Source organism: Durio zibethinus, chromosome 16, assembly GCF_047325235.1.
Source record: "Durio zibethinus cultivar Kanyao isolate XHJ-2024 chromosome 16, ASM4732523v1, whole genome shotgun sequence".
In the NCBI taxonomy this organism is placed as follows: Eukaryota; Viridiplantae; Streptophyta; class Magnoliopsida; order Malvales; family Malvaceae; genus Durio; species Durio zibethinus.
The window spans coordinates 20068841-20096618 of record NC_143177.1 but is presented as its reverse complement, the minus strand read 5'-3'; the positions used below and the strand labels follow the sequence as shown (position 1 = coordinate 20096618).

The window sequence follows — 27778 nt, the reverse complement described above, 5'->3', positions numbered from 1 at the left end:
TAGTCTTTGACAGAAACACGGGTTAAATCTAAATATGTACCACCTTGAGCAACTGTTCGTTTGTTTAACGAATCGATTATAGAAACTTCTGGTTTTATTTGACTAGTTTGGCCAGATTCTGAAATTTGTTTTATCTCATCCTTTTTTAGGTGAGAATATATATTTTTTAAATTAGGTAAATGTTGTTCTACAAGATCTGGATTTTGCAAATCTAGAAAACGTAAAATATCATCAATATTTGGATTAAATATTTTGATACTTTTTTTTTGCTTTATCCACTGGTTGCAAAATAGGGACTTGAGGTTTTAGATTTATTTGATCATCAGCACTAGAAGTATCATATGATGAAGCTTGTTCATTCTTTGCTATTGGTTTAGTAGCAAGAATTTCAAAATTATATTCTACTATTCAATATTTGCTTCTTTACTACTAACACTGATTGTGTCATAATTAAACATATAATGATAATTATATTTTTGAAAAAGTCCTTTATGTTCTTCATAAAGGGTTTCTATAGTTTGAAGATAGTCGACCCGTTGTTTCGGATCTTCAGTTTTTTCCATTTTATACTTAAAATTTTCAATTAAATATTTAGAGGAGTCAAAGTCAAGTTTTTCTTGTTTCGCCTTTGCTGAGGAAGATGAATGTTTATCATCGACCATCATAATATTACCATAGTAAAAAGGTTCAAAGTCTGTAGATGTGTCTGGAATAACTTGTCTTTGGTCCATCTTTTCTACAAGCAAATCTAATTTATCTTCTATATTATCCATTTTTACAAATAACTTAGAGAAAAAAGAAGAAGAAAGATTAATCAAACCATTTACAGCTCCATTTATTGACATATTATTGATTCAAACTTAGGATCTACATGCAAACTATGATTATAAACTTGATTTTTACAAATATAATTATTTTCTGAAGTTGATTCCATGTTTACGATGCTTAATATCGATGTGATTTTGTATAAGTTACTAAAAACCGGTCAACAACAAGGTATACAAAGCCTAACAAATACCAGCAAATAACCAGAGATTCACGGTATGGGCTTTAAAATATGAAATAAACAATAAAAAAACAAAAGTAGATATAAAGACTTTGTTTATAAAAATAAGATTACAATACAACTATAAGCTGAATATCTGAAGCCAAGTCTTCACAACTCACACCAAGGTTTTCAGGACCAAGCATCTCACCTTTTTCACAAGCAGCAGCACAGAGGACCAAGTCAACCAGTATTTATCATGGTGCCATACTGCCTCAAACCTCCATTCTAAATTTTACAAGGTTATATCATCAGTGATTCAGAGAAAATACCCTCTCAACACCTCCTCCGACTGGAGCTCCATACTTGCATTAATCTGATGAGAATACTTCTCTCAGTCTAGATTTTCTGTTATCACTAGTAATTAAGAATAAAACACCTCTCCCAAACTTCTTCCAACATACTTAATCATATATTGAAATGGATTCTCTTTCCTACAATACTAGAAAACAAAAAGATCAATCAGATACAAGGAAATCAAACAACATATACTGTGCTCTTCTAAATTTATAATGGCTCTTGTGGTCTCAAGTTGACAAGGTGTAGTACCAGTAAGCCAGGGTCGGTTTGTAACCTCCATCACTTCAAACTTCCAGGTCCAAATCACCTATCAATATGATCAGTTCAGTAAGATACAGTGCGCAAAGGTGGGAAAGGCCTATGGTGTTGCAATCCAACCAACATAACTTCTCATTTAACATCACAAAGCATTCAGAAATTCATTAAGTACAAATTGTTAGAAACAGAAAAGTATGCACCTCCAAACAAGAACATTAATCTCTTTAAAGTACGAATGGAAGTTGGATCGGTAACCCCTCTTCCACAAGAGGGTAATCCAAAGCCACGCATCTTTAGATTGCGACAAGAAGGTGAGACCGAATTCTTCCTTTCTACCATTTCTTTGAAATGTGAACTTACCTGTTTTGTGGCGTGGGCATGAGTAAGGCAATGCTTTCTTGTGATTTTGCCAAAGAGATTTGATTGCTTGAACTCACGTTGCTTGGAATTCAAGTTTTTCTATCTTATCTGACTTGATTTGTTGGTCAGTGCTATCATCAACTGCTGTGGGTTCAATAGTGAAGGAATTGTTGCTGTTGCAAAGCGATTGGGTACCCAGCATGGTAAGACGAAGTTGGAGACTTCGAGTTCTTTATCACCCTCGAGTGAGGAAGCTAAACATGGGGGCAAAGCTGGTCCTGGAATTCTAGGAGTCAATCTTCGAAAGAATAGGACAAGTGAAGATGCTACTGCTGACTATGTACAAGGAGTTCACACATTATCCCAGTATGCTGATTACTTGGTAGTTATATATTCTTTATTTGAGTTAATTCATTTCTTTCCATGGAGTACAAAATTTTCACACAATAAATGATAGAATCGATTATAGTATTTAAAATGGCCGTTTAGCATGATTTTCTTCCCTGTAATTTCTTTTGCTTGCTTCTTTCCGAAGGGGGATAGGTGCATATTTTTTAAAATAGAAATATGATTTTGATATAAGTATAGCCTCAGGGGCTTTGTGATTTACCCCCCCCCCCCCTTTTTTTAATTTATATGTTATTACTTTGAGAAGTTTTCTTTGAGGTTTTCTTGAATTTGATTGTTTAGATGCCATCTCCTTTCCACAACTTTCTTAGTTTATTAATGTTTCATCTCCAAATACTCCTGGATTGCGTATGGTTCAAGGAAGGAAACAGTTGAAGAACCTTGTTAAGAAGGTATCGATCTCTATCTGTGAACTTAATCTTTCTTCTTGTGATATATCAGAGCAGAACTTCACCCTTCTCAATTTTGCTTTGCTTTTTCATCTTTTCATCGAAGGTTCAAGTTGCTCATAATGAAATGCAATGGGGTGAGGAGGCTCCTCCTCCACTGCTTGTTAAAATTGCTCCAGACTTGTCTAAAGAAGACCTTGAGGATATAGCAGCCATACGCTCTACTTGCATTTGGACACTACTTCATTGCTTACCTTATTATGTTCTTATTATTTCTTTTCTTTGATTGTAGGTTGCTGTTGCCCTCTGCTTGGATGGATTGGTATTTTTCTTCCCATTGGAAATTTCCTATATTTCTTGTCCATGTTCTTATGTGATTTGAAGTTTCTGGCTCAATGGTGTGTTTAAGTCATTTTTCTTACTCATATGCTTTTATAATTTGCATTGATATGACAATTTTGTTCTCACTTACATTTTGCACTAATGAAACAATTTGTATTCTAGCCCTTGCATTTATCTGTAAAGACAGCTGTATTTTCTTAAAGTAATGTTCAGGTTTTTTTTTTTTTTTCTAGGTGCAATAAAAGAACATTGTGATGAAATTCATGGCTGTCTACATGTTAATCACAGTTTGGTTTAAGAAGCTGTTGATTTCATAGTATCGTTTTTGTTTACTTCATTCTTTCTATTATAAGATACAGAGTAAATAGTAACTTAAATTGCACATAATTTTTATTTCTCTTGCTATTATGTGTTTTCCCTGATTTTAACCTATTTCTGCTTTCCAGATCATATCAAACACAACCATTTCAAGACCAGATCCTGTAAATAAAAATCCACTCCGCAGAATCTGGTGGCTTAAGTGGGAAACCTCTCTTTAATTTGTCTACTAACATCTTAAAGGAGATGTGTGTTCTAACACGGGTATGTTGTCTATTCTTTATAAAAAAATTCTAATCTAGTATTGAAGCCGTTGGCTTTTCATGGTCAAATCGTCTAATTCTAAATATGTTTTTTATTTACAGTCTTGATCTTGAAATTGTCATATCTTCTATTTCTAAACATGTTTTGTATTTAGTGTGTTGAAATGGTCAGCATCTTCTGCCTTTCTTTTTTAAAAACCCTACAACCACACTCCTCTCCTTTATCGCAGCCTAACATATAAAACATGCAGTAAAGCCAAAAAGGTGTTGGCAAACAAACATCAAGGTGGAAGTGTGTTGCCTCTCGAAAGTACAGAGAAGGAAGTTTAATTTTATAAAACCTCAGGGTATTGTTTTATAATTTGGCCTATGTTACTTTCTACATTATATAGTTGATGGTTCAAGTTGCATGGAATCTTTTGAGCGGGAGATATGTATTGTTTGTCTTGGGGTATTGAGATGGATGTTGGCCTTGTTACTGCTTGACATGTAACTCAGTGCTGTTGTATGCTGTATTGGAACTGTATATATTTTCCCCGTTTCACTATCTTATTGGACTTGGACATTTCAAGATGCTTCAAGTATTTACTCTTGAGGTCATTATAATTTGTGATTATGTGGTTTGTCTTTGTCCTGGGGTATACTCTGTATTTGGATGTTAGGATGATGGAGCTGGCATGTTCACAGGTGTTTAAAGTTTGATGGCTTTCAACAGCAAGGTCTGCAGCTGGCCTTATTATTGGCTTTTAATGGTTTCTTGCTGTTTCTTAGATCTCTATCTTTTGAAATCAAATTGTAAAGCATTCAGATTTCAGATACTTTACCTGTTCCTGATTTCTGTTTGAATTTTATTGCTGTATTGCTTGCAAAGTTCTTACAGTATACATCTTATTTATAAAGCTCACCTGCATTCTTCTTTGCCAGGGAAAGATCCCTTTAATAGGGTGTGGTGGTATTAGCAGGAAAAGTCAGGATACTTATTAATCATTACCATTGATCTTATCATCTAGATTATGTCTCTGTCACCGTCTTCACCATCATCATTGCTGTTATTGTTACTTTTATTTATATTTCCATCATTAATTTGAATTACACATTCAATTCAGTGGTGAGGATGCATACAAAAAAATAATCGTTGGAGCAACCCTCGTTCAGCTTTATACTGCATTTGCATACGGAGGCCCTGCCTTAATTCCCCAAATAAAGGTACTCTCCTTTAACTTTCCGAGTTCTATATTTATTTTCTTTCTGCTTCACATCGTAAAGGATGTTAAACGTTATAAATTGTTGTTTGGATGACAAATCTATCTTGCTTGACCACTTTGTTATTAGGATCTGTAACTATTTCGTTTCATTGTGATATATCATAATCCCGCAAATTCTTGTGTCTCTGATTTCGAATTTAACATACACACTCTTGGGATGTCTCTGATTCTAGGAATGCAGCTGTTAGCTTGGGGTTATCTTATTAAGTTTGTCGGTAGGTCTAGGGCCAATGCTCAACTGGATGAGTTATTGCTTTTGTTAAATATTTGGTTTCGCTTATTGTGATTGTGCTGTTTTTGGAGGCTGAACTTGCTGAGTGCCTAGAAAGGGATGGTTTCAAATCTATTCATGAGGCTGTTGGTGCTGATGGCAGATAGTACCTGCCTTGCACCAAGAACTTCACCACGAAATACCTGTATTTTAATCGTGTACTTGGCTGATTGCAGATAGGCTGTTGGTCACTTTTTCTTGGCTCTATTTTTCTTCTCATTGTCCATAAATTGTATCCTTCCACCTTTCATTAGTTTGAGAGGATTTACATGTACAATATGAGAAAACAATTTTGATACAATGTAGTAGGAAAAAAAAAAGAATGAATCTCGTGTTCTTTCATGGCTTTGGGCAAGGCATGCGCAATTCCAAGAAAACTTTGTTAGCAGAAAAAGTGAATAATCAAATGAAAAACAAAAGGACTCTTGAAATATTACTATATTTTGCAGTTGTTTGGCCCTTGCAAGCAGTCTAATATCTAGGGCGGCCGCTTTACAAGCATTACTTTCAGATTAGAATGGGAAGATGCCCCTGCCCAGTCGCATTCTTGGAGTCATCACCATCCAGGTATAGCGCAGCTTCAGCAACATCTTGTTGGAGAACAACCGCTTTCAAATTAGAATAAATACGAAGGTGATAAGCAGTTGAGTCGAATCGCAAACCTCCCAAGCTCTGCTGCCGCGTTCTTGGTTAGTCCTATGATGGCATACTTTGAACTTGTGTACGCATGAGAAGCAACTCCATCACCAGTGAAAATATGCTGCCTTATCCTGCAGGAATTTTTACTCGAGCTGCATGCTAAGTTCCCAAGAAAAAGCCTGTCGACACTAGAACAAACGCTGCGGACTGAAATTATACTGTAGACATTTGATGGTAAAAAGGATAAAATAATTTTTTTCTATAAAATCTTTAGCATATAATTATAGATATTTTTATTATTTGTGTAAATCTAATGTATTATATTAATATAACGTACTTAACATCATATCAATCATCCCCACAACTTTCTTATAAATGTGAAAGTTAGATATCGTTAACAAAATATTTAAATTGAAGGGAGAGGAAGGAAAGTAAAGGAAAGTAAAAGAATATAAATGAAATAAAATCCATTTTTCTTATTTGAATAAATATTAAATTTAAAAAAAAAGAAAGAGATGGAAACTAAATAATTTTTTATTTCTTTTATAAATTTAATTTTTTTAATACCTTAATTTAGAAGAAAAGTTAGGGAAAGGAAAGTTGATTTTTTTTTTATAAAAAGATAATTATGTCTATCTTTTTAATAATACTAAAAATTTAATAAAAAAATGTAAACAGATCACAATTATTACATAATTTTTTCAAAGTCATATCTTTTTTTCAGTAAGTTTCACATATCTCTTCTAATATAAAATTTTTTTATAATTTTTTGGGATTTGATTTGAATGAATGGTTGAATAAATAGATATATTTTTTAAGTTTATAACATGATAGATTAACTCAAAATCCATCAATGCATGTTTGAAAAATATCTTCCTGTTTTACTTGATTAAAAATCATTGATATAGCAACAATTGTGAAGTCAAACAAGATAGTAAATATATTATGATCCAATAGTGCTCTAAAATCACAGGCAATAAAATGTTATAATTGAAAAAAATTATTATAATAAATCATTTTTTTCACTATTTATCCAAACAATAATTGTTAGAATTCATTTCATTTCCTTTATTAATTTTAATTATTCAAACAAATGTTACATATATTATTTCTTTTCTTTTAAAAAACTTTCTTTTTCATTCTTTTTCTTTCCTTTCCTTTTTTTTATTAATATTTATCCAAATATAATGTAATAGTGTGTTTAGATTGAAGGGAAAGGAAGGAAAGGAAAGTAAAGTAAATGAATGTAAAGGAAACAAAATTTCATTTCCCTTGTTTTGATAAATTATTAATTTAAAAAAAGGAAAAGATGTGGAAACCAAATAAACTTTGATTTTTCTTGTAAATTCAATTTTTTTAATACCATAATTTAAAGGAAAAGCTAAAGAAAGGAAAGTTGAAAACAATTTTTTTTATAAAAAGACTATTATGTTCATCTTTTTATTAATACTAAAAATTTAATAAAAAACATAAGTAAATTACAATCATTCTATAATTTTTTTAAAGTCATCTATTTTTTCAAGTAAATTTCACATATCTCTTCTAATATAAAATTTTTTTATAATTTTTTGATGATTTAATTTTAATAAATGGTTAACTATGAATAGATATATTTTTTAGAATTATAAGATGTCAAATTAGCTCAAAATCTATCAACGCATATTTATAAAATATTTTTTGTTTTACTTAATTAAAAACCATTGATATAACAACAATTGTGAGATTAAACAAGATAGCAAACATATTATAATTTAAGAAAATTCTAAAATCATAAGTAATTAAAAGTGATAATTAAAAAAAATTAATATAATAAATCATTTCTTTTCTTTTTCACTTTTTATTCAAACAATAGTTATAAAAAATTTTTTTTTATTAATTTTAATTATTCAAACAAAAATTATATGTATCTTTTTTTTTTATAAACTTTATTTTTTTTACCAATATTTATCCAAAAATAATGTAAAAAAAAATCCATTTTACTCTCTTTCTCTCGTTTTTACACTTTCATACCTGAACCTTTTTTATTTACACGTCGCATCGAATACAAATACTAGAAACACACCGTTCCTTCACCTCTAATCGACTTTCTCTTTTACCTTTCCATAAACACTCCGAGATCGGAAATCAGCGCAAACACTTTTCTTCACTTGTAAGTAAAGTTTTAAGTGTGTTAAGAGAGAATATTGAAACCCCTTTTTTTATACTTAAAGGTTTTAAGTATGTTAAGAGAGAATATTGACTCTTTTCGTCGTAATTCTAACGCCATTTGTTTGCTTAAGAAGCGGGGAAAAGGTATGCCTCCTCTCTGTTGGTCATTCCTCTCCTTTTCGCAATCCAGTTTGATCATCGTGCTTACTATACAAGTTTTATCATCTGGTATCAGTTCCATTTTCCATGTACCAGAATTGCTTCTGCTTTCTTTTTTTTTTTAAGTCCTCTGTTTGATTGGTCAGGGAGACCAGAAATCAAAGCGAAGCTCGAATCTGGGTTTCTTTTTGGATATTGGTTAACGTTGGTATGGTAGTATAAGGGAGGGAGCAAAGATTTTCTCTCAGTCGAGGTGATCAAGAAAGTGGAAAAACCAGATACTGACTAAAAGGTTCTCATTTCTTTTTCTTTTTCCACTTCTCTCAATCTCTCTCTCTCTCTCTCTCTCTCTCTCTCTCTCTCTCTCTCTCTCTCTATATATATATATATATATATATATATATATATCCTCTAGCAGAAAAATGTGTGGGAACTTTCTTGGAACTAGGACTAATAACACTTCTTCTAGCTCGGTCTCCACTCCTAGTTTCTCCTTAAACGAATCATATTCGACAACAAGAAATCGTAATTACCCGCAGCATGACTCAAATTCATCCCTCAGTTCATCACTCATTAACTCAACTAGAAATGAGTCGACATGGCAGTCCAGGCCAAGTGACGTACCTGTTGCATACGGGGTAGTTCTAGGTTCAGAGACAAATATACCAACTTCAACTGGATCATTGTATCCGAAGTCTGTGGAAAGGGTTTATCAAGGGCCTCAGAATTCTAGGAGTTCTGGCACAGACAACAATTCATCTCCAACTTCAATCAAACCACCTCAGTCCTCAACTAAGCTGATTCTGTCTCCTCCTAGTCCTTCGCCATCATCCTTTAAACCCCCAACATCTTCTCCTAACCCACCTCCATCTTCTAAGCCATCTTCATCATCTCTTAGACCAAGTTCATCCTTCTCCACACCAATTTCATCTTCTTCTAACCCCACTCCATCCCTTAAGCCGACTCTATCGCAGGTGCCTTCTAATTTTTCCTACCAACAAGGGAAGGGAAAGTATAAATGGGCCAATCCAAAGGATACATTACCTATTTACATGATTCCCAAGGACATTGAGGACTTGATCAAGAGAGACATTGTGCCTGAAGTTCTGAAGAACCCTTTGTCTCCCTCAACATACCAGGATTACTTTACAGCTCTTCTATATGCTGAAGATTACTACATTGAGGTAATGACAATGGTTTCCTTCCATGAAAGATTTATCGTCCAATTCTATCACACTTTTCTATTTGTCTCTACTCTCTTGTTTTAAACTAAGGTGCTTCACAAAAACTTGTTTTGTCTGATTTATGTCATTTGATTTATTTGTAGTGAATCTTTTGGTGTGGCATTTAACTGGGCTAAATCTACTGATCAAAATATTGTCCTTAATTAAGCTATGATCTATATATTACAAGTGCTCAAAATAACAAGAAATGTGTTGTATTAGTCTTTTGACTATTTTAGAATTTTCAGCCTAAAACACCAACCTGTTTATAATGGAGCAACTAGTAAGGACTAAATTTGAGAATTTCCATGAGATGCCAGAGTGGTAAAATATGACCCAAAAAAAAAAAAGAAAAGCTAAGACTATCTCCATAGACTATACAAGTGGAATGCATTTAGAGGTAAGCATGAGGGATCTTTGGCATATGTTATAATTGGGCTAAATGTTCTCAAAATTCCTTGTTAGGCACTTTACTTAAGGTAAAATAATTCTGCAAAAGAGTAATGACCACGCAAAAAAGAACATGTAGAAAAAGGGAGAATGGTTTTGGTTGGAACAGTGCTCTGATAAAACTTACTTTAGGTTGGAACAGTCCTTCGCTGGAGCTGATAAAAAGTAAACCAAATTATTAAGAATTGCTTTGTTTGATGAGAATTATTTTTCTCAAGAGTTTTTTTTTTTTCTTTTTTAAATCAAGAGACTCTGTTAAAACTAAAAAAAACAAATAGTTGATTTTCTTTCTCTTCCATAGGACCCTATTGGACCATGTCTATCTGATTTAGGATTTTGCATTGGGCCATACCAATGGATCCCAAATAAACTACTTTGAATAATATATGAATAATAAGTGCAAAATGCAATTGCACATTGAATTCTTAAGTTTGCACTTCATAACCTTCTTATCTATCTCATAGTTTTATGCTTCTCCTGTATGGTGCGATGGGAGTATTTTCTGGTCAGCATCATGAAACAATGGTTTTGCGTCATAATCAATGAATTGCAAGAAACTAATGAATGCTTTTGTCTGAAATAGAAATGGAGTGGATATGAGTTGGTGAATGTGTCTCTGGAGGTGCATTCAGCATCAATCTATCAGAAGTCAGGCAGGAATAAGGACTCAAAACCAAGAAATAAGATGGATGATAAAACTTTTGTAGTGTTTGAGGTCGATTCTATTCCTGAGAGGCGACCATTTCTTCTATCAAGGGACTTTGTCTTTGCACAACCTTCGGGCAAAAAAATTGAGCCATATCAGGTTTTGCCTCTGGTCTTGAATTATTATGTACCATAATATATCTGACTTTTATAGATTAAGAAGGATTCTATTTGAGCTCTATAGCCAATACTATAATAATCTTTAAGCTACTAAATTATCTATTTTTCTTTAATGTCTTGATTAATCAATGTAGAGGAGACTGCATTTGGATAAGTGTCTCATAAATGATGGCATGGTGCCTATGGGCTTGAAACTAAAATGCATCTAGTAGTAAATGTTGCATCCTAGCTAGCATGTCTATCAAGTGATGATATCTTGGCATCTTGCATTTGTTGTGTGGTCTAGATTGATAATATTAAGATGGATGCTTTCATAAAGAATTCATTCTATATCTTGCTGAACAACAAGAGTATCATGCTATGCAACCAAATTTCTTGTCCACCTTTCTGAGAATCCTCATGACTTAATCTAATTCTGCATTCATTTTATGTTGATGATGTGCTGATAGAGTCAATCTTTTCTACTTCATGTAAGTGACATTTATGTTTCATTGATTCCATCACATAGTAGAAGCTCAACCAGAGCGGACGAAGACCAACCCTCACACTCATTTACTTGAATTCCTCGTATTGCTTTAGAATAGATGTTTTCTGATTAAGCCTTATAAAGAGTAAAGAATCAATACGACATAGGGACAAATAGCACAATGCAAGATTTGATGCATTAAAAAGTCTTCTCGTTTTCTCAATATGCAGTCAGTTTGTGGCTTTGTGCAACATCTTTATCTTTTCTTTCTCCGATATTAACATTCTTATGTTCTTGCAGGGCGTTATATATCGGGTGGAGAAGAGCACAACTGTACTAGTTGAATTTGGAGAGGAGTTTTATTCTCAGCATGCTTCAACCTGCAGATATAATATTAGTTTCTCATTCAACAGAGTCTGCTTGAAAAGGGCTCACCAAGCAATTGCAGCTGCTTCTGATCCTTTATTCCAAAAGTTCCTTTTCCCTAATTCTGTCTCCCGAGATCTCGTGCGTATCTCAACGCCTTTTAAGCTTAATAACCATAATCTTGATCAGGATGAAAAGTCAGCAGTTCATCATATTTTGAACTTTGGAGGCCCTCCACCCTTTTTAGTAAAGGGCCCTCTCTGTGCAACTTGCAATGATAATTCTAAATCCCCTATGGAGCAACTTTCAAGAACTGGACTGGTTGTTAAAGAAGCAGTGCTCCAAATTTATCAACGCCATCCAGGGTCTAAAATTCTTGTCTGTGCGCCTATAAATCGCACATGTGATGTGCTAATGAGAAGCTTGAAAAAGGAAATTCCGGTGTCAGATATGTTCAGAGCCAATGCTGCATTCAGGGAGATAGAGGGTGTTCCTATTGACATCCTCCCCTCCTGTCTTTACAAAACAGAAACTGATTGTTTTAGTTGCCCTTCACTCCAGGAACTAAGGGAGTTCCGAGTAATATTTTCTACTTTTATAAGTAGCTATCGCCTGTATAATGCAGGCATATCTGCTGGACATTTTAGCTATATCTTTTTGGTGGATGCTTCTTCAGCTACTGAGCCAGAGACAATAGTGACTTTGGCTAACTTGGCTGACGAGAGCACAACGGTGATAGTTACTGGTGCATCCGGAAATCGTTCAAGCCATGTCCGAGCAGATATTGCTAGGGGGAACGGGTTGAGAAGATCGTACTTCGAAAGACTTTGTGAGTTTGGTCCGTACAAGAATGGAAACTCAATGTTCATAGCGCAGATCCAGGACAGAGCCACGGTGGTGCCAAGGGAGAAAATGCCCCCACCCCAATTTCCTACTGCAGTGTTTCTAGACTAATGCTTTACGCATTGCTGTGGTTAAAAAATATCGGTGTCTGACGTTTGAAAAGTGTCGTGAAAAATAATAATTTGAGATTTTTAAGTGTTTAATATTGTTATAAAAAAGTTGGAGAAAATTAAAGTATTTAAAAAAGACATGATCTTGTGGTGTGATATTCCATTCTTAAATACTCCATTTTGTCTGCTTTTCATCATTGACGATCGTGATAACACTGATAAGAGAACAACGAAAATTTCTTGGATCACTCAGAATAAAAACATGAATGACAGATGAGTAACAACATTATTGAAGTAAAAGGGTTCATAAGCCTCCTAATGAACACAAAACATCTGCAAGACTACACATACTTCCCTCTGTATTTGGGCTTCGATTCTTTACTTGCTTTTGAATCACCTGATTCAGTATCTGCTGGACTGAAAACAGGAGTAAAGATTACCATCTTCTAACCACTTGACATGATTTTCCTTGAACTCCAAATGTTGTATCCTAGCTGCCAGAGCAAGTTCCTCAGTGTACGAGGATGTCTTTACCACGGTGAGTAAAACGCGACTGTATCATGATTCGTGTACTGAGTTCATATCAGTTCAGAAGTGGCAACCAACTTGAAACATGGATGGGAAAAGGTCTTCTCTCAACACACTCGAGCCTGCCACCCATTACAAGCATCCTAGCAGCAAGGTCAAGCAAGTCATGTACACACTTAGCTATAAGCTGCAGTTGATGGTATATGGTCCGCCCTTTTGTCATCGGGAACAGTCTAAGGGCCCACATCCCCCTTAAGCAATTTTCGGCCACCAGACTTGCATCCACCAGTGACCAGCCCGAACTCCAAATGAGGGATCACAAATTATTGCATCAAACACCTATGCAAAAGCAAGAAAGAATACTTAAAATCAAAGAAGACGCAGAATAGGAGACAGTAAACAAACCGCAATGATCTCTTCTAAAACTTCAAATAATCCTTTCTAGGCATTTAATTGTTGCTTTGCAATTGTACCTCAATAACTATTTTTTTTTTCAGAGGCTTTGAAAATTGGGCCCTCTTTTCTCGGGCTATTTCAGATCACACCAATGCTCCATTACAATGACTTAGCAAATTAAGCAAAGGTACCAGCTAATGCAATGAGTGTGTGTGTATTTCAATCAAAACAATACCGAGAGGAATGAGATAAGGAATCGTAACAGCTGAAGAAATTCAAAAGAAAAAATGTTAATTGAAGTAGACCTATCAAATTCAAAACAATAAAGAATACCTAACATGTTCAACAGCAAGCAATTTTACAAGAAATTACCTCTTTTAATCCAGGACGCTAAAGAGGAAGGTTGTTTTCTGCCCTCAACAAAGCAATTTGCATTGGCAATCCACACTACAAAGTAGCAAATGAGCATACAATCTCAAGCAGATCTATTGCAAGTAGATGAAACAAAAAAAGGAATTGCTTGTTATGTTGCACATTCACCTGTTTTAATTTGCTCCAGACTTTATAGTCAGGGGAAGCCCATCACGCACTACTCTGATGTCAATATCTGTACCCTGAACGAATTCAAGCAGTTGTCATTAGACCAAAGTTACTGCACAGAGGTCGCTCATATGACTTCCAAGAGAAAGGCATTGGGTGAATGAATAAGTCAGACAAAAGCAAGAAAATGAAAGAAGCAGAAACAAGAATACTCCCTGTGTCAACAAAAGGGTCATATACAAGTTTCCAAGGCGCAGCCTCTGCTTGATTGGCCATTAAGAAAGCCATTTCTGCATCCATTGCTGTTGGGCCAAGATAAGTTCGGCTTTTCAATTGATACGTGGGTATAAGTTTCCTGTCTGCTCCACCAATTTCCCTACCAAAAAATATTCTCCTTTATACAACTGGTGGAAGCCCATTATTAGTTGCATTGTCATCAGTTTCCATGAGCCAAAAATTATGATCTGGATTCTTTAAATTAACTCGACCGTGCAAACGTGTTGATTAGTGTTACCATTAGCAAATGTGACAGAAAAAAAAAAAAAAACTGACAGAAACAAATTTGACAACATTTTCTATAACTATTTTTACCAATTCTTACATGCCCCGATTGTGGCTTTTACTGTTCCAAAGGAAATTGGTTACGCAATGCAAACGTCGTGATCAACAAAATCATATTAAGAACCAAACCTTGAAAGAGATATATGGGAGTCCCCGAATACGTTCATTCTGTTCCTGAAGGCTCTTAACCCTCCCAAAACTATCAACAGCAATCTTAAATGTACTTTCAGACGCCAAATATGGCAACATCCGTTCATCTGGATAGCTTTTCACCGCCTCTTCAAGTTGCTCATAGCAACTTCCTTCACCCCAAAGTTCATAAATTCCCTGCACAATATACCTACGATGTCCCGCAAAAAGGGTCTCAGATTTCAATAATGAAAACCAATTTTAGTAGTGACAGAAAAGAGAACAAAGGAAGTACCACTTCGATTTGCGACGTTCCTGGCAACGTCTTCGGAAGGTGAATTAACGAAATGGAAAGGGGAGTGAGGGTGGTAGACTGGTGGTGTTTAGGAATCCGCCATTCTAAAAGCCTCTTCTGGGTACGGAAATCCGGGCTCTGTTTATCTCCAAAAGCTCCGAATAGATCAGCTAGAGACTCAAATTCTGGTTTCCTGTAATCCAGCAGTTTGTGGTAAAATACACATAGGTACCACATCAGTTTTTGCTTTTGGAGAAGAAGGTCAACGAGAACGAAGGAGAACCGGAGCAGAGCAGAGCAGAGGCCAAAGCCCTCTTTTTCTGTCAACCTTTAACATAATAAAACGTTACCGTTGTAGTCATGGCTGCATCTTTCTAATTGGACACGTGAGAAAGGCATGAGAAAACCTCGTACCACTCTAGAGTTGGAGCAGACCAGACAATTTGGGTCAAATGTATATTGCCACGATGCCACTGTCGACAACTTCCTGAACGAATCCTCTTCCCAGTTTTGTGTGTTAGCTTTTCCTTCTTTTGTTTTGTACTCTGAACTGAATAATGTCGCATCAATAATCTTGAATGAATTGTCTGTGCGGTTCTAGTAACTCAACTGAAATGGAGCAAGACCTTATGCCCCGTTGTACTGTACTATCTCAGTCAGTCAAGACTAGACATTCAGTGGAGAATTGGCATGTAGTTTCTTTTCACGTTATCATTGTTCTCAATTTAAAAAACGGGGTTTTGTGTGTGTTTAATTTAAAGAAGTGGGGTTTTTTTTTTTTTCGGAGGTGGTGGGTTTACTGGGGGTGGGATTTTAGAGGTTGTGGGTTCGTCGAAGGTTGTAGCTCAAGTGTAAGTGAATTCTTTGAAGGTCGTAACTCGGATCGGATGAAGGTGAGTTCACCGGAGATTGTGATTTGGGTGGAAGTGGAAGTGGACTCAGGCCGTGATTTCTTTTGTAAAAGAAAAATTTTTATTCTCGGCATGATTGATCCAAAAGATATGATATTATCTTCCCATCATTAGAGTATGTCCGAAACAGGGACATAGAGCAATTGAAGCATCACGAATCCTTGTCCAGAACTTTTGCTTTCCTGAATCCTGATTGCTTAACTAGAAAAAGCCTTCATAGGACTTCATTTCTTTCCTCCGGTTCAGAGCTTGGCAAGAAACAAATATCTACAATTCATGATATTTCTTAATCATCCACGGCTCCCGTGTTAAATAAATTCACCATTATTAAAAAATTTTCTAATTTTTTAGATTCATTATATCGTGCATTCTTAACAGTTTTAAACCTGAGGCACCGATATGAAAAGCTTCCTAATTCAAAAACAATACTATCCTAGAGGAGCTTTGGACAAAGTGTAGAGAAACCTAGTAGTCATGCCTAACATTGTCAGAATGAGTGAATGACCGAGAAGGTTTACTTATATCATGAAGGATGATATTACTTGTGGCCAAAGCAATCACCAGCAAGCAGAGAGTCATCCGAAACACCAGTTTTCAGTATTGCTTCTTATTACTTGTGGCCGAAGAGATCACTAGCAAGCAGCGAGTTAGCTTAAACACCAGTTTTCCGTATTGCTGCATCCATATGGCCAGACCCCATTTTGGGGTTTTATGATTATAATAATAACAATATCTGAAGCCAAGTCTTCACTACTCACACCAAGGTCTTCAGGACCAAGCATCTCACATTTTTCACAAGCAGCAGCACAGAGGCCCAAGTCAACCAGTATTCATCATGGTGCCATACTGCCCCAAACCTCCATTCTAAAGTTGACAAGGTTATCATCAGTGATTCAGAGAAAATACCCTCCCAACACGTCCTCTGACAGGAGCTCCATACTTGCATTAATCTGATGAGAATGCTTCTCAGTCCAGATTTTCTGTTATCACTAGTAATTAAGAATAAAACACCTCTCCCAAACTTCTTCCAACATACTTAATCATATATTGAAATGGATTCTCTTTCCTACAATACTAGAAACCAAAAAGATCAATCAGATACAAGGAAATCAAACAAAATATAATGTGCCCCTCTAAATTTGTAACGGTTTTTGCGGCCTCAAGGTGACAAGGTGTAATATAACCATTAAGCCAGGGTCGGTTTGTAACCTCCATCGCTTCAAACTTCCAGGTCTAAATCACCTATCAATATGATCAGTTCAGTAAGATACAGTGCACAAAGGTGGGAAAGGCCTATGGTGTAGCAATCCAACCAACATAACTTCTCATTTAACATCACAAAGCATTCAGAAATTCATTAAGTACAAATTGTTAGAAATAGAAAAGTATGCACCTCTAAACAAGAACATTAATCTCTTTAAAGTACGAATGGAATTTCTTGTCAACATAAAATGGTGGGAAGATCATTGTCCCTAATCTCCATTCAAAACAAAATCACTAAGACGATAAAGTTGACATCACCAGCAACTAAGTTCTAAGAGTCCTTTTACAACAATCTTTAGAACTTAATGATAATGAAAGACTGCAGAGGTCACAGAATTCCTAACTTGAAGGAGATAACTGCTTCAATTTTGTTTGTAAAATTACTCCAGCTTCATCTGCTAATGTTTTCTTCTTAGATGCAACCTACATGTTCAATTACACAGTTTTATTACTAATAATCGGAAGGAGATCCTTAACAATCAACAAATATTCAAAGAACAAAACCATGTTGTGAATAGTAAGAAACAGCAACCTAATCTTGTTTGCCAAAACAAGAGCACCAGCATTCAAAATAGTTGGCCGAGCAAAGTGAAAAGGAAATCCATATCAAACTGATTAACTAAGCTCAAGTCTTTTAGTTTTAGTTAAATTTATTCCTTTACCCCCAAGAGAACTTTTATTAGTATCATCCTACAATGAGAAATTACAAAGACGTATTGGCGTGCGTATATACAAAAAAGGACTAATCAGGAGATAGAGTGACCCTTCCTTCTCCACAGTGAGGTTTTCGATTTACCAATATTAATCTCAGAAGCTGTTAAAGCAATCAAATCTAGGGAACACCTAACAAGTACCCATCAACTTTAACCATGATATAATAAGACTTCTTATACTTATATACTTCTTCTCCACCTAAAGATGATGGGTTAAAGGGCAATCAAAATTATTGAAGAAGAAGGGTACCTCAATAAGTTGGTCGAAATTGGATTTCAGTAAGTTGATCTTACGCTCGCAATAATCTTTGCCTTCAGCCATCGTTTTCTGGCAAACAATTTCAAGATAAAACAATCAAAGTTAAATTAGATCATACTACAGCAGGAAGACAAGAGTTAAACAAAGCAGTAATATCAGGGAAAATTGTCAAATCAATAAACAAAAAAATAGAGACCTCAACGAAGTATCCGGTGCCAATATCAACGAGAACCTTTTCGGAATCGTCGAGGGTGCCGTGAACATAGAGCGAAGCAGTAAGGGGAACCAACATTTTCTTCCCTATTTTTAAGAAAACCCAAAAAATCAAAAGACATATTATAATATATTTTATTACTAAAAAGGAGAAAAGAGAAGGCGGATGACGGTAGATGGATGGACCTTGGGGGCGAAGGGAAAGGTCATTGAGAGCGGTGGAGGCGATCTCGAGGCGAGCGGTGGCGGTGCGGATGTTGTTAAGGCTGTCTTGTAAGAGATTGACTTCAATATCTGCTTGTTCTTTCACTGCTTTGAGCTGTTCCAAGCTCATCTTCTCCATGTCCCCTCCTCTAATCACTTGTTGTCCTCCTCTTGACGACGCCATTCTTTGCTTTCCTTTCTGCCGGTCGTCTCTCTCTCTCCCTAAAATAAAACCTTCTTTTCTCTCCAAATAACAATCGAGTAATATAACTTCGTAAATAAAACAGAAGCAGGCTTATAGCTCGATGGTAGAGCGTTAGTCTTGTAAACTGAAGGTCTGCTGTTCGATCCTGCATGGGGGAACTTCATGTGTATTTTCTTTTTTTCCTTTTCCCGAAATTATTGGAACACTGCTACTATATTTGACTAGTGACACCATTACGTATAACCAATATAAATTTTAAAATCAACTCAGGGTGATTGAATCATAAATTTTAAATACATTTTTTACAAGGTTTAAATTTGAGTTTCGATTCAATTGTCCAATTTATATTAGATGATTTTGTGAATCCAATGAAACTTGCGATCTTTTATGATTTTGGAATGAATAAATTTCCCTTCATCTTAAATTTTTATGTATTAAAAGACAAACGTCTAATATCTCTTTCTCAAATTAATATATTTTTCAGATTCTTCACATCTTTCATAAACATTAACCCTCCTCAATTATTGTACGGTTATTAGCACAGTCGCTCTGAACTGTTTATGGGCCCTAAATGAAAAAATGCTCCCCTAAAAGGAGCACAAAAACATCTAAAAATTTGGAATAATCACCCAAATCTGAAGTTTGAGGCTCCCCATGATTTATTTGCGTTGCCGTTGGCTGTTGCATGTGTTCTACTTCAATTGCCAAATTGAGCCCACGAGACCGTCAGGGTGTTGCTTCCCCATCTACTATGGACCAAGCCCTTGAATGAAAGGAAATTGTGGGCTGAATTTCAGTTGGAAGGAAATTCACCTGTCTTATATCTAAATTATGCAATTAAGATTGGGACGGTACAGGCATCGTCAGAGTGACTACCCAACTTTTTCAACAAAGGCATTTAATCCAGGGGACCTCCCATCAATTATTGGGTCCCCAGTCTTTTGATTTGCAATAATTAATATGGAACAAGGCACAAATGCTTGTGAAATGATGAATGATTTTTGTACTTACTATCTCACTCTAGTTGGTTTGCTGCCTTCACTACTTGTTTTTATCCTCTTCTGCCAAAGCTTGAGAAACCCTTTTCCATTACCATTTTTATTTCTAAATAGATTTCACAATTTGTGTTTTTATTTTTATTAAACTTTAAAATATTGTTTTTATAACGTTTATCATGATTGAATTGTCCCTTCTATTCCCTAAAACCGCAAAATTCCTTGCCAATCTACCTTAGAAAGCACAACGCAGTCAACATCTTCCTAGCTCTTTTGACAAGCAATCCATTTCAAATCATAAGATGGGTAAGTTTTCGAGAACCGAAAAACTCTACAATTGCCTCAATGAAATGCTTTGATGCAGGACTTGAGGCTCATCTGTAGTTGTACTACTATTAATTACTTGACATGCCTACCTGAGCAGCACCTTGACAAATGGTACAATTATCCAGACACTCAATAAGGAATTTTCTTTCCCATCACGACAGAACTTTGTATCATCTGCAGTTTACTTTTCCAGTTTTGGGTCGACAAGATGACTGCTGGAAGTGTTTGTTACTACCCCCTCCAAGTACCATAGAAGAAGAGGAACCATGAAATTATTATTCAAGCATATGCAATGCTGGTCCCTGGTTCTGAGAAAATACAATTATGTTTCACAGAGCAGCAATAAATAGCATGAGAAAGTTATTATGGAGTAGCAGTAGTTAATGCCAACTAATTTCGAAGGACAAAAGCCAGAATCATATCTAGTTTTAAAGTTCTGAACTTCCTATCATCAGAATCAAATAACCAATTCTAGTTTCCAATGTTCCAAAATTTGTATTGTAATGAATATGGCTTGATTTGGATGCATGGTGAGAGTCCTCCACCGTGCCGTAAAACACAGATAAAACACAGAAATGAAACACATAGTAGCAGAACTAAATGCATTCTTACATGGAGCAGAAAGGAAAGAATGAGCAACAGAAAGTAAAATTGAGAAAAACAGATGGGTTTTTATTCACACAACAGACACCCAAAACAATCCACTTACATACATGAACACATTATTAATTTGCACGCGGATAAATCTGAGAAATGGCTAAGAATACAGCTAAAATTTTCCAAAACAGAGGTCTTACAGAAAGGAACCAGAGCCTTTATCTTTCACACTGCAGTCTCCTTTGAGATCATGTGATCAACATAGATGCTGAAAGCAGAAGAGAGAGGGAGCGTCCATGGCATATCATGAGCAATAAAGGGAAACTAATAATTCTCAAACACCATTAGCAATAAAGGGAATTCCATCATATCTAGGGAGACCATAAATCCACAGCATCAAGCCAAGCATAGTATCATCCAGAGCAAATCTTGGGGTTTTTAGCATCTTGGTCACCCAATTTCGGTTAACCAACTCGGACCCCAATTATGTGTAAACCAAAGCACAATCGACAACTAAGATTCAACCCACTTTGTGCGTTCATCATTGACATATCATGAATTATGGAAGAATTTGCGAATGCGGAAGTAATGCATTCTTCAAATCCACGTTTGCAACCTTTTGTCAACATGGGATAAACCTGCACGGTTTCTTCAAAGCATAAAGAAATCAGCAACTCCTTGCACAAAATCAAAAGAGCAATAGCACTCTATATTCTCCAAAAAAAAAAAAAATTATTACCAAACTTGATTAATCACAAAAGAAATCCCCAATTCTGGAAGTCCCCAAACTCAGCAAACGGCCAGTCGCTAAATATCAGTCACCAAAGTCCTAATTCTTGACTTCCCCTCTCCTCCAACGTGGTCATAAACCTCATAATCCTAAACAATTGTGACCGCTTTAAAACCCTACCTATCATCAATTAAAAGTGCTAAGGAAAGGGAAAAACGCTAATTTGAATACATTCATCAGCCAGCAAAGTCCCAAATTGTTTCACCTCAAAACCCTAATTCCCTAACCCTAAAATTCCAACTAAAAATCCTCTCCCACACACAAAAACAACCAGACACAAACGTTTATAGAATCCTTATATTCATATAAATATATATACTCCCAACAACAACAAGGTAAAATGGTCCACCCAATCAACGCGGATCATTGTCTCTCCGATCCGAACTCCCAGGAGCACCCGATAATGAAGCTAACAAATTGAGATGACCAGGAAGATAATTCCCAACCCTCGCCGCCGACGCTTCTCCCATAGCTTGCTGTTGCTGAACGAACAACGTAGCAGCAGTTGGTTGTTGAGCCGCAGTCTGTATCACCATCTCGGGTGGAGGCGGGGGCGCGAAGCTCCAAACTTGACCAAAGTCAGACCTTGCTGGAAGAGCCCAGAACCCACCCGTGTGTGTCCCCGCGGGGCCCACAATGGACCCCATGCCTGGTCCCACAGTGACCCCTCCGGAATCGTCCTTTCCGGGATTATCATCGTCGGACCTGACACGTTTCCCGAGTATAAAAGAGGTTGGACCCAGTAGAGGCTTATGATCCAAAGACGAAGAAGTCGTGGACGATAAAGAAGTAGAATTGGCCCCGCCGCGGACGGAAACCGACAAGGTCGAGAAGCTGGCGGGAGTTGTCCCCGTACCAGTGGCGGCTATGATGGAAGGTTCAGCTTGGCGTAACAGCCACTCAATAGTCTGACCATCGGATTTATGACCCAACTCACGGGTCAACTGGAAAACACGAGCTGCACAAATGATTGGCATCCGGATTCTTCGGCCACGACCATCTACTTTGCTGTGACGGTCTTTGGAAGGAGGTTTTTTGACGACGAGGGAACCGTTGCCTGGCGCTTGTTGTCTATGAGGGTCCATTACGGCTCCGTTTGTAGCTCCACCCTCTGAATTTGACATGGGGCAGAAATCAAACAAAAAATATATACTACTACACTCTTACTGTAAATTCCCTTTCTTTAGCTTTTTTTTTTTTTTTGTGCTTCAAACTAAAAAGATTGCCTCTGCTGTTTCAAGTTATTATTGAAGATCAAATGACAGAACCAAAAATTTTGCAATGAAAGAAGAAACAGAAATAGAATTTTTACACAGAAGAGAGAGGGATTTGGGGAGGGAGCAGAGTGCTAATCATTGAGCGGCAGGAGCTGGTGGAGACAGGAGGGAGGGCACATGGGTGGTGGGTCCCCCTTTCTCTGTTCCACTTCCAAGCGCTTTCCACGCGCCTGCTTTTTTTTATTTATTTTAACCAAGAGGAATTTAAGTGGGGGGTTGTCAGGGATGGAGCAGTCCACTGTCTTTTCCGTACTTTTGAATTGAAGGTTCCAGCTACGTGCAATAAGTTCATTATCCATTTAATTTTTAGCCACGTCACTGTTTAACCCTGATTATAATCGTCCCCCTTAGATTTAATGGGGTCTGTTCGTTGATTTGATGATTCTAGCAACAAAGTTTTCTTCTTTTCGATTTGTTTCTAAAACAAAGTGAAAGTTTTACCGTCGCAACTTATGTCGTAATTTGCCTAGACAATATTGTTGGTCTCGTCTGAAAATTTTTACTTTTTCTGTTTTCTTATCTACACTACAAATACACTCAATTCATGACCATCCTTGTCAAACGTAAAGTGATGACAATCCATTTCCATGTGACAACTAAAGCTACTCTTTTTTTCTAACCATATCATACACAATTATTTATTTCTTTGGTTAAAGTATAAACTTCACCTTTCAGTAAATACACACACTCATACTCATATATATATATATATATAATTTATCTTAATTAATGTATACAATTATTTTTTAATATTATATTTAATAAATATAAATTTTAAATGTAAATATTTATAAATTTTTATTTTATATTGTAATCTTCTTTATATCAAAAAATAAATAAAGTCGAATGCAAGTGATGATGTGAGATGTTCATGAATACCTCCAAAATTGAAAAAAAAAAATTTAACAGGTTCATTTTCTTCTTAACAATCCCAAAGACATTCTTAAAATTTTTTATTTTTTGTTGAATAATTATTTAGTTATATATATTAAAACAGATGTATTTGATAATATTAATAATGATATGATTATGTATTTTTTTAAGATATTAAAATTCGTTGTGAATAATTATAATAATATAAAATTATATAAGCTCAAATTTTATATATATAATTGAACATCTCAAAAAAAAAAAAAAATGATCCATCACCGATATATATATATATATATATGTATGTATATGTATAAACTTCATAATTTGTTGGATCCCCTGTTTTCTTAACATTTGGGGAACTGAGATAGGCAATAATTTGGAATTGAACTTAATTTGGTGAACAAATCATTACACAAGGGTAAAATAAATATAAAAATGGTTTATATATTTTATACTTTATGTTACATTAATATCTGAAAAATTAAAATTTTTAATTTAATATTTGAAGTTAAGTTTCGTCATTCACTTTATCTCAAATCCGAATTCCGTAAAAAAAAAATGACATGACAATTATGACCAATTAAAAGCTGTCAGGTGTCATTAAAAATCATGTCATTAATTAAGGAAAACAAAAAAAGACACGTGGGTTTTAAGTTATTTTTTAAATTTAATCAATATAATTTTCTTTTATTTATTTCTTTCTCTTCTTAACTTTTTCTTCTCTTTTTTTTTTTTTTTTTTCCTTTTTTCAATGGTAAAGAGTAGATCAACCTCCACCTCTCGATCAACAAAAATGTAGCAGCCTTAACAAGCACAGTTAGAAGTATAGTAGCAAAACCATAAGCGTACGGAACACGCAAACCCGATTACCCATTTTTTTAAATCCTAAATCAATTCAATCCAAACAAACGTTAACTCATTACCAAAAACTTTAAAAAAAAAACCCAAAAAATATATATTTTTAATTACCTTTAAAGTACTTCCCATGGAATTGGTTATTCCTGAAAATCAGTATAGTGTCAGAAAACGAAACGGCAGCGTCGGCAATCATATAGAGATGACGATAAAGAGTCAGGAAGAAATGGTTCGTCAGTAGAAAACCCGAAATTGAGTTCGATTTAGAAGAAGATTGGAAGGCCCAGTTCGGTCAATGAAAGGAGATAGGACGAGGAGCATGTTCGGTCTAAACGAGATAGAAACAGCCATTTTTTTTTAAATGATGCTTAAGCAAAAATATTTGAAGAAACCGTAGATTTATAGTTGCAGAGGTTTCCGCCGACGTTAGTCTCTTGGGTTCGGTGGAGGAGATGATGTGGAGATATGGGGGCGAAAAAAGCTTTTTAAGGTTAAAAAAAATGACATTAATTCTATTGATGACATGGTAGTGGGGCTCACGTATGATAAATATATGACATGGCATCATATGGATTTTCTATTGTGCCAAAAAAAAAAAAGAAGCTAAGACCATTAGCTTATATGAAGAAATTAATTTTTAAGTACTTAAAAGCGTGTAAAAATTTTTTAGATCCAACGTAAATAAAGTGATATAGTTTGGGATGAAATTAATATTAAACCCATTATATAATACTATATAAGAAATTTATGTCCCATTTGATAGGGAAAAAGAAAAAAGTGTTTGATCCAATTATTATTGTTTAATGACAAATGTTATTATCAACGTTGTTAATTTAAATAGTAAAGAGTTTGATTTTATTTAAGTAAAATTTTTATTTTTAGTATTGTGAATAAAGAAAATAAATTTTAAAAAATTTATCATTCTTATGAGATTTGATTCAATTCGATTTCAAATTAATCAAAACTTAAAATAATTTTGAGACATAAAAAATTCTCAAACAAAAAAAAATGACAGATGTTATTATAAAATTTAACTAAATATTAATTTAATAAATTTTTTTATCATCTTTTCAAATGAGACCTTAGAAAGTGATAATATTTATAAAAACAAATAAATAAAAAAGAAGGCTATAAGCAAAAACCTTAATGCTACGAATTAGAGTAGATAAAGCCTATCGGGCCCTAACTTTGGTAACGAAGAATGATGTGAAGGGATGGATTTTGTAGGTCTCTGTGTTTACTTGTGAAATCAGGTTTTGTTTTTGTGTGTACTCTCTTATCGGTTGTGGCTTGCAGGAAATAACAATCTAAGTTTTGTTTGTGGGGTTGATGTACTTTAAGACAACGAAATATTGATTGGTTTTTTCTCTTTGATTTGATGAAGATCCTAATTTCTCTATCCTTCAACAACGGATTTCTTACGACAAATAGCAACATTATCCTCATTTTCCAACTCCTTAGCTAAGCTATGTGTTATTATTAAAATACCCTAATCATTATTATGCCAACGTTGAGCTATTTATTGTATCCATGCAATTGATATTTGATTCGATAAATAAAAAAGTAGACAGAAAAAATTAATATTTGAATTTTAAATTTTAAATTTTTTAAAAAATAATTATATAAAATAATTAATTTGAATATTTTATTTTTATATTTTTAATTATATAATTTTTATAAAATATAATTGATTTGATGTATAATTTAAAAAACATTAACTTAAAATTTTGTTTTAAATTTTTTATGAAATATTTACTTTTAATAGAGTTTAATATAAAAAAGTAAAAAAGTAAAAATGTGATATATATATATATATATGACTTTGAAATGGTTAACAAATGTAAGATAAAATAATTTTAAAGCATCTATAAAAAAAATAAAAGGTGAATATTCAATTTAGAAAAAAAAGAAGAAAAAAAAAGAAGTTTTAAAGAAATTAACCAAAAAACCTAACTATTTAGATTCGAAGAACATGTAGGTTCATGTTTAATGTCACACATTGCTTAAGTTTATGGCGGTTAAGTCTCATATAATACACGAGGCATTGAATATGTATGAATTTGTGATTAATTTACTTGAAAAAAAAAACTATGTGATGATATTTTAATATAGGGATAATCAATTATCCTACTTGGTTTTGGGATTGGAAGTTATTAATAAAAATTTTCATCAAAATCGCATTAAAAGATTTTCCTATATTAACATTTGGCTTTGAAGTACCACAATTACATAATTAATTTTTATTCAATAATAGATATATATATTTACCAATTTAAAGATTTTATTTTAATTTTTTTTCTTTATTTTTTAAATTGGTATATGGATAAAAATACGTGTTTATGCATTTAGTAACACTTTTAAAAAATTATGAAGATATTAAACAAATCAATGGGGTTTGTTATTAATTAAAAAAATTAGAGTTGATTATGGTGACATATATTTCTTAAAATATTTTTAATAAAATTAATTAAAATATGTGATAAATTTTTTATTTTATTTATAAAATTAAAAATATTATTATCAGAGTACAAAAGCTAACTTTGAATTAAATAAAAATTATTTGATATATTATCAATAAAATTTTTTTAACTTCATAAAGTTAACATAATAATGCATATCTTTTTTTAATTAATTTTTTATTTCCAAAAAATATATATCACTTTATTAATTTATTTGTAAAATTTAAAAATTATACTGATAATATATTTAATAATTTCTCTTATTAAATTTATGATAATTATTTGATGGAATTAAAAAATAGTTTTAAGAGAAGAAATAATAAGTGGGTAGGAGAAAAAAAGTGGATTCATCACAACTAACACCTGTACCCAACCGGAACCGGTGATAATAATTAAAGAAAATTTAAGCTTTTCAATCCTAATGCCGTCATCAAAGCTATTTCTTTCAAAAACTTTAAACAACAAATTTTATTTTAAACGGTTGACGGTCAGGGGCTAATTGAACACTGTAAATCTGTAATCCAAACGGGGCGCAGGCAATGATTTATTCAGAAAGAAACAACCAATCCAATTTCGGAAAACATGGCATAATCCCATTGGTCCAGGAGTTCAAATAATTAAAAAAAAAAAAAAATCGAATAAACGTGATATGCGTGGAAGCGTGATGTCCAACGAAGGAGTGAGGGCGAGTGAACGACAGGGAAAATGGCTTTAATGAAGCGAGTCAGTAACTCTGTCAGTCATCGCGAATTGACATCTAGATGGCTGTTTATTTACGTAATTTGCCATAAACAACGACGACGAGCCCCTGTTTTTTGCGACAATGATTTGAGGGAGTATGTCGTGCCGTCAGTTGAGGCCACGGAGTTCCCGGAATTTACATATCCAACGGATAACGTTGGTTCTTGCATTTTAATATTGTAGGTCATGTTTCAGGTTA

General features: G+C 34.4%; 4 protein-coding genes and 2 pseudogenes across 7 annotated transcripts; 2 read left to right on the top strand and 4 right to left on the bottom strand.

The window, feature by feature from the left end:
* The first annotated feature begins 1115 nt into the window (after positions 1-1115).
* Positions 1116-6185, top strand: LOC111298629 (dihydroorotate dehydrogenase (quinone), mitochondrial-like; annotated as a pseudogene).
* Positions 6186-7950: 1765 nt separating this feature from the next.
* LOC111294418 (putative RNA helicase SDE3) lies at positions 7951-12604 on the top strand. Its single transcript, XM_022887714.2, has 4 exons — positions 7951-8150; positions 8312-9349; positions 10422-10643; positions 11430-12604. The coding sequence occupies exons 2-4, from the start codon at positions 8588-8590 to the stop codon at positions 12447-12449; spliced, it is 2004 nt and encodes a 667-aa protein (XP_022743449.1). The 5' UTR covers positions 7951-8150; positions 8312-8587; the 3' UTR covers positions 12450-12604.
* Positions 12605-12667: 63 nt separating this feature from the next.
* Positions 12668-14722, bottom strand: LOC111294445 (uncharacterized; annotated as a pseudogene).
* On the bottom strand, positions 14186-15463 carry LOC149514414 (uncharacterized). Its single transcript, XM_089745322.1, has 4 exons — positions 15312-15463; positions 14898-15225; positions 14603-14813; positions 14186-14316 (listed from the first exon to the last, which is right to left on the bottom strand). Exons 1-3 carry the CDS (start codon positions 15461-15463, stop codon positions 14790-14792), a joined length of 504 nt encoding a protein of 167 aa, XP_089601448.1. The 3' UTR covers positions 14186-14316; positions 14603-14789.
* Positions 15420-18661, bottom strand: PFD5 (prefoldin 5). 3 transcript variants are annotated; one of them, XM_089745323.1, is made up of 4 exons: positions 18443-18661; positions 18240-18343; positions 18035-18112; positions 15420-16075 (listed from the first exon to the last, which is right to left on the bottom strand). In XM_089745323.1, the coding sequence occupies exons 1-4, from the start codon at positions 18642-18644 to the stop codon at positions 16010-16012; spliced, it is 450 nt and encodes a 149-aa protein (XP_089601449.1). In that variant the 5' UTR covers positions 18645-18661; the 3' UTR covers positions 15420-16009. The 3 variants fall into 3 exon arrangements, with proteins under 3 accessions (XP_089601449.1, XP_022743474.1, XP_022743459.1); XM_022887739.2 differs by lacking the exon at positions 15420-16075 and adding an exon at positions 16831-17050; XM_022887724.2 differs by lacking the exon at positions 15420-16075 and adding an exon at positions 17110-17494.
* A 1977-nt stretch (positions 18662-20638) lies between these two features.
* Positions 20639-22724, bottom strand: LOC111294402 (TCP family transcription factor). 2 transcript variants are annotated; one of them, XM_022887697.2, is made up of 2 exons: positions 21324-22724; positions 20639-21233 (listed from the first exon to the last, which is right to left on the bottom strand). In XM_022887697.2, exon 1 carries the CDS (start codon positions 22496-22498, stop codon positions 21728-21730), a length of 771 nt encoding a protein of 256 aa, XP_022743432.1. In that variant the 5' UTR covers positions 22499-22724; the 3' UTR covers positions 20639-21233; positions 21324-21727. The 2 variants fall into 2 exon arrangements, with proteins under 2 accessions (XP_022743432.1, XP_022743440.1); XM_022887705.2 differs by having other exon boundaries at positions 20639-21222; positions 21324-22688.
* Positions 22725-27778: the final 5054 nt, after the last annotated feature.

What these genes read in the sequence shown, in the direction of transcription:
- LOC111294418 (XM_022887714.2), top strand. Translation starts at nt 8,588, where the DNA reads ATGTGTGGGAACTTTCTTGGAACTAGGACTAATAACACTTCTTCTAGC. An exon ending in CTGAAGATTACTACATTGAG is followed by an intron (nt 9,350 to 10,421) that starts GTAATGACAATG and finishes TGTCTGAAATAG; the next exon opens with AAATGGAGTGGATATGAGTT. An exon ending in AAAAAATTGAGCCATATCAG is followed by an intron (nt 10,644 to 11,429) that starts GTTTTGCCTCTG and finishes ATGTTCTTGCAG; the next exon opens with GGCGTTATATATCGGGTGGA.
- LOC149514414 (XM_089745322.1), bottom strand. Translation starts at nt 15,463, where the DNA reads ATGCGACATTATTCAGTTCAGAGTACAAAACAAAAGAAGGAAAAGCTA. An exon ending in TCTGCTCCAACTCTAGAGTG is followed by an intron (nt 15,226 to 15,311) that starts GTACGAGGTTTT and finishes ATTATGTTAAAG; the next exon opens with GTTGACAGAAAAAGAGGGCT. An exon ending in GAACGTCGCAAATCGAAGTG is followed by an intron (nt 14,814 to 14,897) that starts GTACTTCCTTTG and finishes GGGACATCGTAG; the next exon opens with GTATATTGTGCAGGGAATTT.
- PFD5 (XM_022887724.2), bottom strand. Translation starts at nt 18,644, where the DNA reads ATGGCGTCGTCAAGAGGAGGACAACAAGTGATTAGAGGAGGGGACATG. An exon ending in CCTTTCCCTTCGCCCCCAAG is followed by an intron (nt 18,344 to 18,442) that starts GTCCATCCATCT and finishes TCTTAAAAATAG; the next exon opens with GGAAGAAAATGTTGGTTCCC. An exon ending in ATTTCGACCAACTTATTGAG is followed by an intron (nt 17,495 to 18,034) that starts GTACCCTTCTTC and finishes TTGAACATGTAG; the next exon opens with GTTGCATCTAAGAAGAAAAC.
- LOC111294402 (XM_022887697.2), bottom strand. Translation starts at nt 22,498, where the DNA reads ATGTCAAATTCAGAGGGTGGAGCTACAAACGGAGCCGTAATGGACCCT.